General features: G+C 42.0%; 1 protein-coding gene across 6 annotated transcripts in view; it reads right to left on the bottom strand.

Moving 5' to 3' along the window:
* Positions 1–15,391, bottom strand: part of FRMD4B (FERM domain containing 4B) — a 322,570-nt gene that overhangs the window by 139,654 nt on the left and 167,525 nt on the right. The window contains exon 1 of one of the 6 annotated variants that reach the window (XM_042979394.1): positions 6,645–6,726. The exons of the other annotated variants lie outside the window; for them this stretch is intronic. Coding sequence (XP_042835328.1) covers positions 6,645–6,668 — 24 coding nt within the window. The 5' untranslated portion in view covers positions 6,669–6,726. Of the gene's footprint in view, positions 1–6,644; positions 6,727–15,391 lie in introns of those variants that run through there. 6 annotated transcript variants of the gene reach the window in all.

Below are 15,391 nucleotides of genomic sequence, written 5' to 3' on the forward strand. Positions count from 1 at the left end.
CAAGCAGGTTGTTTTCCATCCATAAGAGTAAGCTGATCTGAAATAATCTACTCAGCTCAGGAGAACTCCCCTGGATTTCTTTACCTTATAGGCTCCCGAGAGGGTCTTTCTGGCGGTGGGGGGTGGGGTGGGGGGGTGGTGGTTAACTTCAGAACTGATCGAATTCAGTCAGAAGAAAGCTCCCCTCCCTTAGGCAGTCCACCTGGCCTTGCCCCTACTACCCTCCCCCCACCCCCCGCCCCACTTCCTGCTTAGTCTTCCCTCCCTCTCTGGGCTCCGGCCACCTGGTTCTCTCCTAGTTTTTCTTCTGTGTGATATTCTTCCCATGTCAAAGCACAAGAGAGGGTGGCAAGTGCTCATCTAATCCCATTTATCCTTAAAAACATAGACTAAAAGTCATTTTATCGTAGTAGAAGCCATTGTGTCGTTGTTACCATTAAAGACTCGGGACTCACACTGCTTGAGGCTCAAATCCTAATTTAGCTAATTTGCTAACGGCAGGGCCATGAGCAAAGGACCTCATCTCTCTGTTACTCACTTTCCTGATCTGCGTGATGGATACAATAGTGGTGTCTTGCTCTGAGGTTTAAATGAGCTGGTGCATATAGCGTGTCTGGAATAGCTCCTGGCTCTGTCACTGATACGGTGTTACTTTTTCTTTTAGCTCTCTGTACTTCTCTTTGTAGTACTTTTTACAGTTGTGATTAAATAATGATGTACTTTGTTTGTGATGTCTTTCTCCAGGGACCCTATCCGCCTCTTAATCTCTCTTTCTTAGCTTGTAGCATTCGCCCTGAAAAGGCACTCTGCTTTTCAGCAGAGAGGGAGAGAGAGAGAATCCCAAGCAGGATCCGAGCTGTCAGCACAGAACCCAATGTGGGGCTCGAACTCACAAACCGTGAGATCATGACCTGAGCCGAAACCAAGGAAGAGTCCGTGGCTTAACCAACTGAGCCACAAAGGCGCCCCGATGAGTAGTTTATTTTAAAAAGAAGGAAAAAGGATGCAAAGCAGGATTTGTGGGTGTGTAGGAGCTCAGTACTTGTTCTAATAAAGAGGGGTGCTTGCAGCTTGAGATGGGCGCTTGGGGATGTGCACGGTTTCCGCAAACAACATTCAGTTGCTCTACATCGAACTGCCAAATCTGATTTTCAGATGAATCCCTGAAGCCAGATGGCTGTTCTACTGGTGAACAGAGCAATTACCTTCAGGTTCCGCTAGAGTGACCTTACTCTCAACTCAACACAAGGCCAAGTACCAAGATGGAGCCAGCCTCCTCCACACCCTGGTTGTTGCTAAAGGTACGACTCCTGTCCCCAGAGGAGCAGAATCAACAGCCGCGGAGGAGGAGGCGTCAGGACTCGCTCTTGGATTCTAAGTCCCTTCTACAGAGCCTGTGTCAATTCCAGGACACCACACTTGTAGGGGCTAAAACAAGGTTAGGTGCTCAAAGTTCCAGAAAAACTCGTTTCTTGGGCATCACACAGAGGCCAACTCGTTTCTCACCATTTCTCTGAAAGACACACTGTTTATTCCAGTTCTTTAGCTGGAATCCACAGACCTCTCACAGGTCTATTAATGAGGTTAGAGAGGCTTGAAAATATCGTCCCTTCCCCCAACATAAGCAAAATGTGTTGGTGAGAATCTTGCCAGGAAGACTTTCTATAACTTTGATCAGATTTGTATTGGGTCCATATCCTTAAAGTCATTTAGAACCAGGTCCTTTAAAAGGTGGGCAACTTGACCTGAAGGTCAAGGTCGAAGGCTGCAATGGACACATTGCAATTATTGATTCGTGAACTTGTGCCCAGTGACATCCAGACAAATGACTACAGGGTCGGGTAAGCCCCATGTGTCCAAAACGATGGAAGGCTGGTAAACATCCTTACAATGGCAAGATTGCAGAGATCCAAATGTGGGGTGATGAATAACTGATTCATATTTACGCTACCGTGAACGTAAAGGGACCTGAAAAAAATTAACCATTCATTACTGTGCACACCCTATCTTCTGCTGCTGTCTGTCTATTTTCATGACACTTTATTTCCTGTACTTGGGCTACATGAAAAATAATACTATCAAATAATATTAAGTTAATATATTATATTATGTATATATAAAATGTATTATACATTATAATATATATTATATATTAAGAACCTATAATAAGAATATATATCATAATATACTAGCTAATATTAACTGCCCTTTATTGGGTGTGGCTTCAGTGCCAGAGGCTAGCTCTAATCTCAACAACCTTATAAGGTAATTGTAACGATCCCCATCAGAGGGTCAGCTCCTAAGTGGCAAAGCAGGGTTTACAGGCTAAGGTGCAGAACACCGCACTCTTACCACTTCCTCTGTCTCTGGTGTCATTTAGACAGAGCCCATCAAAAACAGAACTTTTACCAGTGGGCCGCTAGGTATGTTAGGTGTCACTGTTGCAGTCGACATTGTCTGATTTCTACCTAAATACACCCTTGTCAGTTTAGCCCTTTGACCTCAAAATCAGACAAAATTCCGCTATTCACATCCATTTCCCATCAAAAGCTTTTTTTTTTTTTTTAAATGTTTATATTCGAGAGTGTGCGTGAGCATGAGTTGGGGAGGGACACAGAGAGAGAAACAGAATCTGAGGCAGCCTTCAGGCTCTGAGCTGTCTGCACAGAGCCTGACATAGGGCTTGAACTCACAAACGGAGAGATCATGAACTGAGCTGAAGTTGGACACTTAACTGATTGAGCCACCCAGGTACCCCTCCTGTCAAAAGCTTTTTACACTCCCCAAGAGTGAGTGGCAAATGAAATACAAGTGAAGCTTGTAAGAGCTACTGAGTCATTGGAGATTTCCTGTTCACACTCTCCTGCCGGTTGAGGCTTCATAAGTGTAGTGGATGTATCTATTCACCTTTGTGAGCCCACACCTGGCCCATCATGGATGCAGTACACACCCGGGAGATACGTGTTGACTTTTAAGGAATTTGGAATCCAAGGAGCAGCGTCACATCTCAGTACAAGAGTTGTATCCACCACTCGCAAGGTTCTGATTTTTTTCTCGAGGGGATCTCAGTGTCTGATTCCAGGTTCAGTAATTTCACCATTTCCAACTCTAACCTTAGTCTGCTCCTCCCTCATCTCCTGCCATTGGCTCTTACAGGCACCTGGGTCATTGGAGCACAAGCTCTGACCTCCTTTCCAGGTGAAAAGGAAAATATCAGTGAAGAGGAAGAAAGAAGGGAGTGGAGGAGTAGGAGAGAGGACAGAGAGGAACGAGGGAGAGGGAGATGCGAGTAAGCAGACAGACCGAGCTCCAATTTTTCTGGGTGACAGGGCAGTAACTACAAATAATTAGAGGTGGAAAGGAGCCTCAGCATTAGTCTAACTTCTACACCCACAAATGTGGACCTGGAGGCCTGGATGGGAAGAAGTAACTCTCCTAAGGCCGCAGAGCAGATCAGTAAGCGGCAGAGTTAGACCTGGAATCCAGGCCCCTCTCTGTCCACTGTGCTGTTCAGCTACGTCCCACTGTTCTATCAGAAAAAGATTCTCTATTACGGAGGGTCAGTTTCTCACTAATTCCATTCCTGCCTCGAAAACCTGAATATAAATACATCAAATTGAAAAGGTGGCATTAAGTAAAATCTTGAACATAAATACAAATATTGCTGACTTGTTCATTGTAACTCCCAGGGACAGAAGGAAACAAAATCAAAAGAGAAAATAAACCAGTGTAAGAGAACAGAAGTGAACCTATCTTTACAGCCCCATCTACAAAGGCTTCCTTTAAGAAAAAAAAAATCTAAAATAAACAGAATGTGCCCAATATCTTGCTTTTTTCCACTTGCTTTTATTGGAACGATAAACTGTCTGCCTATCCTTGCCAGATTATATTAACATATGTTAATGTATATTTTAGCCTATATTCAGCTTTATCTTTCTAGTTTAAAAAGCTATTCATTCAAAAATGTTTGCAGTTTTTCTTGGTGCGCCTGGGTGGCTCAGTAGGTTGAGCGTCTGGCTTTGTTTTTGACTCAGGTCATGATCTCACGGTTTCATGGGTTCAAGCCCCACATTGGGCTCCGCTCTGACCGCTTGAGGAGTCTCTCCCTCTCTCTCTGCCCCTCTCCTGATCACTGTTTCACTCAAAATAAATAAATAAACTTAAAAAAACGTTGCAGTTTTCCAACATCAAGCAAAAGAAAAAAGTCTTTATCCTTTTTTTAAAGTAGGCATCATGCCCAGTGTAGAGCCCAACACGGGTCTTGAACTCATGACCCTGAGATCAAGACCTCAGCTGAGGTCAAGAGCTACAGGCTTAACCAACTGAGCCACCCAGGCACCCTCCCCCTGCCCCCCAAAAAGTCTTAATTGGAGTTTCGTGAAATCCATATCAGGGACAAACAAAGGTCTCCTACTTGAACTGATCTTGACACAGGCCTTCACTAAGAACTCACTAATATTTTTAGGTTCCTACAATATTTTCAAAGCAAGGAGAAAGTGTTTGAGTATGTTGTTACCTAGCACTACAGCTTGTGGTGAAAGTGACAGGACAGCGGGTTCCTTTTCTTGGGGTCTTTCACCCACTTGCCTGTTGGTTTTTGCCAGCAGTTGTAGCAGTGAATAAGAAGCAAAACTTCATCTGGGATGTAGTGTCCACATTTGTACTCCAAGACAGAAATGCATACACGAGAAATAACCCCAGTTGCATGTAATTCAGAGAGGCTGGAAATTAGACAAAGCAATCAGCTGTTCCTAGAAACAACACAGTGGTGGACAGAATACAGAATCAGAACTCTGAAGACTGTAGGCTGTGCCCTGCCCTTAATGGGACGTGAGATCTTCAGAACATTCTCCCACTACTCTGAATTTTAATCTTGTCAATGATAGAATGAAGGGACCAGCCAAAGCAACTTACAAGGTTTCTTCTGGCTCCAATAATGGCATAAACGTACCTTAGAATTCTACTCAACCAATCTTATTGTCCACCACCCATTCCCTGCTCTCCCAAAAGTAATTGAGCCCCATGGCAGGGGGTGTAGTATCTGTGGGTAAGGACCTCCCTTCTAGTAGCCACCACTTTGGAGCCTGTAGGCTCCAAATGGAGGGCTGAATAAATGATACATTGGAATACACAGAATATGCTTTGGACTGGGATTTGGAATGTCTGGGAATATTTTAGATCTTCTGCTAAGAAGTATAGTTTCTGATTTCTGAAGGGGCTGCATTGCAAGAGAGTTTAGGGAGGTTCTATGGCCTGAATCTAAAGAATTGGACCATCTAATGTGAGACCCTGTGTCACCATAATGCCAGTCTGAAAAGCAGGTCGAAGGACTACATTGTGGATAAGACTATATTCCCTTCTAGACCTTCAGGTCATTAGATACCTTTAGATAGAGCTGATTTAGAGAGCACTGATTTGTTTCTCAGTCCACATGTGGTGTTATATTATGGCAAGGGGGTATTATCCCAGTCCCTATTGTGATGTATTTATTTCCTTGAGGTTTCTCTTCTGTACCCAATCCTACCCACTTCCTCCACAGACTTCCTTCTATACCCAAGGGTTTTGCAGTCTCCTGGATGAGACAATTTCCTTTGTTTTCTAAAGTCAACCCAGATTTCCCTCCCCTCCTCCATATCCAACATCTACCTATCAGGGCAAAAAAAAAAAAAAGGACACTCAGAGTTAAACTCGATGAGTTTATCAACACCACCTTACAAGGAAGGAAAGAAAAAAAAAACAGCCTCCCTGAAATTAGGATGTAGAACTTCCTCTGACAAATCATGCAAGTTTTATGAATTAATTGATAGCCATCCCCCAAAATGATATTACCAAGGTCACTCCCTTGAGCTGCTCAATTCTGATCACATAGAGTCTTCACCATTAACTAGACTCAGGGACAAAATTCACTTTTCCTGCTCCTTTTTTCCAGGCAAGACAGGGACAGACATTAATAGGTCCTTTTAGAAAGGCTACTAATGAGTTCTAGATCCCCACAGAATCTTTGCTGCCAAGCGCTCACAAAGATAGAGAAGGCTCCAAACACATTGTGCCGAGGGCATGATTAACAACTGGAAATCCAAAAGCATTTTCGTGCTGCTTACTGACATAGTTCCTGCCGTCTCCCTGTCCTTTCCATATTCATAAAGGAGCGCAAGCCTTCAAAATTAACACCCACAAAAAAAGAAAGTAAGTAAGACAGAAAAGAAAAAGGGTTGGGGGGTGGGGAGCGGTAAGGTAGAAGGACACTCTTCAACAACAATTGCCAAAGTTCCAAAGTAAAAACAAGAAATCCCAACTAAAAACAAAGTAAAGGTCCCTTTTAGGACCTTTGAGGGAGCAGAGATAGCATTTAAAACAATGACAGGAAAACCCTCCAAAAGATGGGTGTTTGGACCATCTTCACTTTGGTATCAAACTGGAGCATTTCCAATTTTCTTTGGAAGGAGTAATTTTTTTGCAAAGAGTGGAGATAAACTTTTCTTGGAGTTTCCTTTTCTGAAAGTTAGATTCTAGAACATTAGTACGTAGATTACTCCACCGCTGTATAATATTAAAATCTGCCCAAGATTTTCCTAAGAAATGCCAGTAAGAGCTCACAAAGCACAATTACACTGTCAGAATATTGTAAGAGAAATTGTTCTTACCTCCGAACCATGATCTCGGCTCATTTAAAGGGACTGGAGAGAATGTGCAGGACAAAGGACACATGTATTAAGCACTTGTGGCGTGTGTGTGTGTGTGTGTGTGTGTGTGTGTGTGTGTGTGTGTGTTTTCTCCAAATACAAGCTGGTGGAAGTAGGGACCTAAAAACCCTGACGCCTTCCGCTGCCATATAATCGCAAGGAAATGACCTTACCGTTTGTTGCTTTGATTAAAAACAAAAGCCTTTCAACATGAGTCAGGCGAGCAACAGGGAGGAAAAAACCCCAAAACTTGTATTTCTTTTGGCTACCTAAAGTTTCTCTTCATTACATCTTTAAAATACACGAAGGAACGTTGTTTACTGTTCTCTAAACATCACGGATGATGCATGATCGGGGATGGATAATCATTCATAGGTGGGCTATGCTATCTAAGAATCCAAACTTCACTTTTGGTGCTTCAGTCGGTACACATTCTGCACAAGGCAAGTGACTTAATGCTATAAATAGAAATAATATGGAACTCAAACTGTGTACTCATAGCCATTTTATGTCACCAGCGTTTATACTTGGAAAGAAACCCAGAATTCCACGAGGCAATCTTAATACCAGTCAATGGCAGGGATGCCAGCCACAAACAAAAAATCTGGGCAGGATGACTGGGATCTCACAGAAAGATCTATTTTATTATTTGCATTTAACAAAGACATTTGTTCAATACTATTGAACTAACTCAATGGCCAGGGAAAAAATCACAGTACATTACACTCCAAAGTGGGGTGGAAAGAAAAATATACAGAATCCAGGAAAAATAATAAATATATATATTATTTTTAGAACAGTTAAGTAATAGCTTCTGACATGGTACCATGCTCCTCCCATCCCCCCAAAAAAGAACCTTCTGAAATTTTGTGCAAGTGTGTGGTATGGTTAATGACATGAATTCTAGACTCAAACCTGGGTTTTGGTAGCTGTTTGTCCTTGGAAAAGCTACCTGACTTCTCTGAGAATCCATTTCCTCTTTAGTAAAATGGAAATAAAAATCCCTGTCTTATTAGAGGTGTTGGAGGAATTAAATGACATGATGCATGCAGAACACAAAGAATTTGCCTGACAGATAGGCATATACCACATGTATTTAATGAGGAAATATTCCGCCCTTCCCTCTACCAAAAGATATCTTACCCCTGAGCAGTAAGTGATTTTACCTTGAAGTCCTTTCAAAGACTCTGCTTACTTTGAACCACAATATACAGTCTGAGAAGGCACAATAGCCTGAAACAATCTCAATCAGTGCCAAATTTAGATGCTTATACGGGTCACTTGAGGAAATCAGTGGAAAAGATGGCAAACAATTCAATACAGACTTAGTAATTATTTGTGGGCATGGGATTTCGCAATTGGAGGGCCTGGATGTTAGAATAAATGAGAAGAAAAGAAAGAAAGAAAGAAAGAAAGAAAGAAAGAAAGAAAGAAAGAAAGAAAGAAAGAAAGAAAGAAAGAAAGAAAGAAAGAAAGAGAAAGAAAGAGAGAAAGAAAGAAAAAGAGAAGGAAGGAAGGAAGGAAGAAAGAAGGAGGGAAGGAAGGAAGGAAGGAAGGAAGGAAGAAAGAAAAAGAAAGAAAGAAAAATTGAATAAATGAATCACTTATACCTCACTTTAAAAGGCCATGCTGTGGGTGGTTAGGCTGGAAGACCATGGATGGGGGAAGGAAAAAAATGTCATGCAATAGTTTTCCCAATGAAATTCCATATATGGAGATTTAAAAAAAAATGCTGTAGCTCAAATGCCTTCGGCAGGAGTGACTCCAAGGAGACCTACAAGGATGAGTCCAGGAGGGGCTTCTGTGTCAGGACCAACACACAGGTGCAGGTGAGGAGGCTGAATAAGACCACTTCAAAAAGAGGGACAGCATCAGACAACCATCACTCAAATTATCAATTTATAGAACAAATGATCTAAAACATTAGAAGCAGATATTCCACTATGTAATCTGCATTCCTAAATTTGCATATATTCAAGTTGGCCTCAAACATGTGTTTTGAATCTTCTTACTGGGCAAATGGAGAATTACTTCATGTTTTGGGGAACCTTCTATTTGCGTATATATAGCAGTAGAAACGCCATAACCGTCAACTTTTCTCCCTGGGTTGGAGAGCCTTCTGAGATAACTATTGAGACATTTCTGACTGTACGCGAAGAGATTTTTCATGTTGAAAGAAAATCAGAGTTTGGACAACCAGTTTCAGAGTTGGGGGCAACAGGATGGGCTAAAACCGGGAGGCCGGGCCAACTTGGAGGGTCAGGTGAAAGCCCACATCCCAAATACAGGGCTGGGGCAAGGTCAGGTTATGGCCGTGAGAACACGAGGGAGGATTAAAACGAGGAGACTGTCCGAGTGTCTGTTGGTTTTGCCTATTCAGAGTCTGATTCACCTTTTTCTAATAACAGATCCCTGCTCTTCTATGAGGGCATCATCTAAATGATTAGGGTGAGATTAACCTCATGCCCCCCTATCATGGGATCAACATGTGATTCAGGAATAGTGAAAAAAAAAAACAAAAAACAAAAACAACCAACTCTATCCCATACTCCTCACTTAGAGGGATCAGAGAAGTGTGTTTTTGTTCTGGATTAATGCTTTGCATTAATCACAAAATGATCACTCTCATTACAGAGCATTTCATATACCGGAGAAATGCCAAATGCACCATAAGATCCCAACACCCACAGTGTACTGGTTTTCTAAAAATCTGATGGCCGAGTCTAGCTCTGAACCATTTGCCATATACTAAGAGGACAACCTTGAAGGCCAGCTCCCCTCCTCCTGAATTTAGTGAGGTTTGCACTAAAGAAAGGTGTATTTCCTTTAGAACTCCTCATCCTTCTCTCCTTCCACACCCAGGACCAGCTGAGTTCATTTCAAATATTCACTGAGCACCACATATGTGCAGGGCCCTGTGAGGGAAGTCAGGATGAAAACGCTCCAGTCAAGACCCTCAAGGGATTTACAGCCTATGTTGGTGTTTTGCAAGGAGAACAGAGTGGACATCTTCTTTTTCACCTCACGGCCAACCCTGCAGTTGAGAAATTATGCACCCCTTTCACACACAGGCTGGTTTCTGTTCATAATCTTTTATCAGTTTGTATGTCAGAGCTCTTTGGAGACTGGCTTTTCTTAGATTTGCATTCACTCCAATAACTAGTTTTTGGGTGTCTATTAGGCGCTTGGCCTAATGAGTGTGTGACCTGTGTAGTCCCTCCAGGATCCCATGCTCAGAAATGGCCCATACTTGATTTAAAGTTCTGCTGTCTTGTAATTCTTTATTTATTTTAGAAAGAGAGAGAGAGAGAGAGAGAGAGAGAGAGAGAGAGAGAGAGAGAGAGAGAGAGGGAGAGAGAATCCCAAGCAGGTTCCACACTCAGCTCGGAAGCCCATCTTGGTCCTCGATCCTATCACCCTGGGATCATGACCTGAGCTGAAATCAAGAGTTGGACACTCAACTGACTGAGCCACCCAGGTGTCCCAAATAGAACTTCTGTTTTAAAAGGAAGAGCACTGGGGTGCTGGGGTGTCTCAGTTGGTTAAACATCTGGCTTCAGCTCAGGTCATGATCTCACGGTTCTTGGGTTCAAGCCCTGCGTCAGGCTCTGTGCTGACAGTGTGGAGCCTGCTTGGGATTCTCTCTCTCTCTCCCTCTCTCTGCCCCTCCCTGACTCGTGCTTTCTCTCACTCTCAAAATAAATAAATAAACTTAAAATTAAAAGGAAGAGCACCAAATACAGAAAACTACTTCATAATTTATTAGAAACTGGGACAGCATCACTGACCGATAAGGAATATTTGAAGTTTATTTACGGTCTCCTTCAGGATCATATGTTTTAGCAGTTGGAGGGGGTACACCATGCCCAGGAAAAACAACCCTGATGGAAAAGTCCATTACTCATGTTCCCCTCCAGGAAGAAAAAGAGGGAAGTTTCTTGTTCTAGGCAGATTCTCTCACTTTCTTAACCATAAATGGAAAAACAGAGGTGAAAAAGACAGAGGAAGAAAGGTAAGCAATGTGAGGGTTTCCTTTCTGTCTGCTTCACAGGACCAGCTCAGGGACTTCTGATTTGGTGCCATCATAAGGTTCATGCAGTTTCTCAGGCGATGGACATAAATACTACAAAATCTGATCTCATTCCCGTGTTTGGAAAAAGGAACCAAAAAAGGCCTTGGAGTTCAGAAATCATCAAAAATGTTCCAACATCCATTGAAAAGTGCATGTATTCACTTTTGCCTAATTTTCTGATTTTAAATGCTACACGCAATAAAATAATAGTCAAGAGCCCATATTTACTGAGTGCTAACTGGTACTAGGTCCAAGGCCCCATGCTTTACAGATTATCTTCTTTTATCTGAACAACAACCCTCTGAAATGGGGAGTAGTTCATCTCTATCTTACGAACGAGAAATTGAGCCTTAGCGAATCTGGCACTAAAAGTCCCCCAGGTGGGTGTAGAACAGGATTTGAACCCAGGGCTGACATTCTTATACAGCCTTTCTGTTTGGCCACTGCAGGCAATGAGCAATGTGTCCAGGGGTTAGTACGCAGGCATGCTGCTAGGTTTCCTTCCTGTATTTCTGAAGACTCTGTTTTTGTTTTTTCTTTTTCCCCTCTCCCTTTGCATTTCTTTTAAAACGAAACAAAACTTTTTATGATGGAAAATTCCAAGCCCTTACAAAAAGTGACAGCCTGTGCAATGAACCCTCATGTATCCTTCACCCAGTTTCAACACTTATGAACACATGGCTGATCTTGTTTCATTAATGCTCTCATCCACTTTCTGTCCTTCTGTCCTTTTACTCTGAAGCAAATCTAAGCATTCAAATACTTTAATCTGTAAATATTTCAATGTATAAGATAAGGACTCTTTTGTTTTTTGAGAGAGAGAGGGGAGCAAATGAGTGAGGGGCAGAGAGAGAGAGAGGGAGGGAGAGGGAGAGAAAGAAGTGGGGCTCAAGCTCACCTGATGTGGGACTTGAACTCATGAACTACGAGATCATGACCTGAGTCGAAGTCAGATGCTTAATGACAGAGCCACCCAGGTGCCCAAAGATAAGGACTCTTTTTAAAAGCATAACCCCAATTATGTTAAAAAAAAAAGTGACAATATTACTTAGTATCATCAGATTTCCAGTTAGTGCTCAACTTTCCAGTTGTCTTGCTAATGTGTTTTTTTCAAGTTTGTTTCCATTTTGACCTGGAAAAGGTCCATACTTTACAATTTGTCAATACTTCTCCTGAATCTCTATTAACCTATAGGTTTCCCTTCCACTCATCTTGCTTTCTTTCTCTCTTCTATCTCATTGTAATTTATTTATTGAAGAAACTGAGCTGTTTATCCTGTACATTTCACCAGCTGAGTTTTGCTGATTATATCTATATGGTGTCATTTAACATGGTCCTCTATCCACTGTATTTCCCATAAGTTGGTTGAATCTGAAGACTCAGTCAGATTCCAGATGCATCATCTTTGGCAAGATTGTCTCATAGGTTACCAAGTGTGTTCCTCCATTAGGAGGGCCTTCTCTTTTTTGATGTTAGCTCAATAGCTACATCATTTAATGAATTAAGGATTGCAATATGGTGACCTTCTATTTGTCACCCTTTATTTATTAGCAAGAATATTTCAGTAATGAGAAAGTTCGCCTCAGGGCACCTGGGTGGCTCAGTCGGTTAAGCATCAGGTTCTGGTTCTCAGCACAGATCATGATCTCATGGTTTGTGAGATCGAGTCCTGCCTTGGACTCTGCACTGACAGCATGGAACCTGCTTGCGATTTTCTCTCTCCCTCTCTCTCTTCCCCTCTCCCTCCCCCATGCTTGCTTACTCTCACTCTCTTTCTCAAAATAAATAAATAAACTTAAAAAAAAAAAGAAATTTCCCTTCATCTATTAACAGGTTACCCAGTGACAGGATTCATTACAGGAGACATAGGGCAAATGCTTGACTCTTTACCTTTATTTACCAGTTTTCAAGATAATGACTTGGCACTTCCAATGGTGGCCCAAATGATTTTTTTAAGTATTTATAAACACTGGGGTGCTTGGGTGGCTCAGTCAGTTGAGCGTCCGACTTCGGCTCAGGTCATGATCTCACGGTTCGTGGGTTCGAGCCCCGCATTGGGCTCTGTGCTGACAGCTCAGAGCCTGGAGCCTCCTTCAAGTTCTGTGTCTCCCTTTCTCTCTCTGCCCCTCACCCAGTTATGCTCTCTGACTCTCTCTCAAAAATGAATAAACATTAAAAAAATTTTTTCAAGTATTTATAAACACTGCATTTAAATACATTATATGTGTTTTAAACCATTAAAAGTATTGTCTTTACTGATGTTTGAACTGTTGCATCTTGGTCAATTCTTGGAGTCAGCTCCTGGGTCCTCTGGACGTGACCCTAGAAGTCTTTGATATCTTCCTGAGACTGCACTGGTTACCTTAAGCCTTGAGCAGCCTCATAAACATTTACCCTGGGTGCCATACCAACATTATCATATGTGCTCCATGACATGAAAAAAAGTTGGGAAGCACTAGCTTAGGGAGTAGCCAGAATATTCCCAAGTTGCATGGAGGGTGATATTGATTCCTGACCAAATCAGGCCTCTTAGGATGGAAGAAGGGGGAAAAACTGGCTCTTGGAAGCAGGCTCAGAAAATGAATGGAGAACAAGAGAACCCATAAGGGAACAAACACAGCCAGTATCATGTCATGCAACCATCGTGTCTGTGCTGCATGGCCACTGCTGCCTTTGTGGCTCTCACTTCCAAATGTTTGCTCCTCCAGCTCACCACTCCAAGAGCAGGAGTGCACAGGTGCCGGGGGCCAGGTTGAGGCCTTGGGCCTGTCCTCTAGTTGAACTGGAAGGCAGACAGAGTAAGATCTAGCCTCCTTAGCAGCCACGGTAGGAAATCTGCACGGGGACCTGCCCTTTTGCCATGTGCATGGTGGGCACCTCCAAAAGAGAGTGGGGAGCTGGCAGAACGCCAATGGGGAGTGCTGCATAGCTAAAACATGAGGCAAGCCCTCGTTGAAGGGTTTCCTGTGGCAATTCCAATTTACCTCTGAGTTAGGTTGGCCCTGGTGGAAGGCTATACGCAAATGGGTCTGCAGGTCAACCCATCATCACCCTCAAGGCGCTAGCTTCCGAACAGCCACGACATTAATGGGACGAGCAGTTTCCACCACCTAAGTCCTCAGTTCTGGTGGCTCCCAAAATGAGACAAAAGACAGTTTCATGGTCGCTTGTGGCTATGAAATCTCATCGAGACAGTTCAACTCTGGAAAAATTATATTTAAGTTAATAAATATGGATTTAGAGGGCCAAATAAGCTCAAAGGCCTAGGGCATCTAAGATGAAAAAGAGAAAATAAATGGGGTGCCGTTTTGCTCTCCTGCCCCAAGCTTTATCCCTTGTTACAAAATAAATAAATAAAGGCCTTTGTGATTCCTTTCCAGCTTATCTAAATGGAGTACAGAACATTCATAGAAGAGAAAAAACAAAATTGCTGAAATCCACTAAATAGTAAATGGGGGAAAACACAGTATGAAATCAAACAGGATAGCAAACATAGAAAGAACTATTCCCCACTATTTCTAAATCTTAAGATGGCAGTGCATGACAGAGAGGGAAAATGAAAATGTATCTTTAGGATACTTGGATTTTAACCCAGCAATGCTCTACATAAACTTATTTTAACTATACAAGAGAATACCATACTACTTTGAGATGACATTTTCTATGAGACTAAAATTTGCTCTCAAGTCTGGCTCTGAAAACATGCAAACCAATTTATACTGTGATAAAATGCAGAATGTGATTCTCCTGATGTTCTCAGGCAAGAACAACTCCAGTGTTCCAAGCATTATGGCCCATAACAAAGTTTGAAAATGGGACAGCTCCACTAATAAATGAAATAAAATGAAACAAAGGTCTGCAATATAAATTTTTTGGCTAGGAGAGTGGTATAAATCAAAAGTTGTTGGCTAGGGTATGGAAAAGAAGGATTCTTGTTCATTCTACAGCAGCATAAATTGGTGCAACCTTTTTGGAAATCCAAATTATTTCCAAACAAGGTATTTATTTTGCTGAAATTCTCCCACAAATGTTTTGCATACAAAGATGTTCACTTTAGCACTTAGTAAAAACTGGAAGCAACCTAAATGCCTGGTAATAGGAGACTGGGGAAATTAATTATGGTATATTCATATCATAGAATATAATATGGAATAGATATTCCATATCACAGTTATGGAAAATAATGAGAGATCAGAACTTAAATATGTCAGTAAATAAATACATTTCAAAATTAGATGAATAGGATGATCTCACCTTTGTAAAAAATTATATTAATGTAAATATGTATGCCACTCTAGGTTTAGAAAATATCTGGTGAATACATATCACTGATAAAGTAGCTTCACTCTAGGCCATGCATTTATTTCATTTTTTAAAGTTTATTTATTTATTTTGAGAGAGAGAGAGAGAGAGAGAGAGAGAGAGGGAGAGAGGAAGGGACAGAGAGAAAGGGAGAGAGAGAATCCCAAACAGACTCCACACTGTCAGCAAAGAGTCTGATGCGGGACTCGAACTCACAAACCACGAGATCATGACCTAAGCCGAAATCAAGACCCACTGAACCACCCAGGTGCCCCTAGGCCATGCGTTTCTATAACAGTTGTATTAATGGACTTATGTTATGTTATGTTATTTA

The sequence above is a fragment of the Panthera tigris genome, chromosome A2 (genome assembly GCF_018350195.1).
Source record: "Panthera tigris isolate Pti1 chromosome A2, P.tigris_Pti1_mat1.1, whole genome shotgun sequence".
NCBI classification, from domain to species: domain Eukaryota; kingdom Metazoa; phylum Chordata; class Mammalia; order Carnivora; family Felidae; genus Panthera; species Panthera tigris.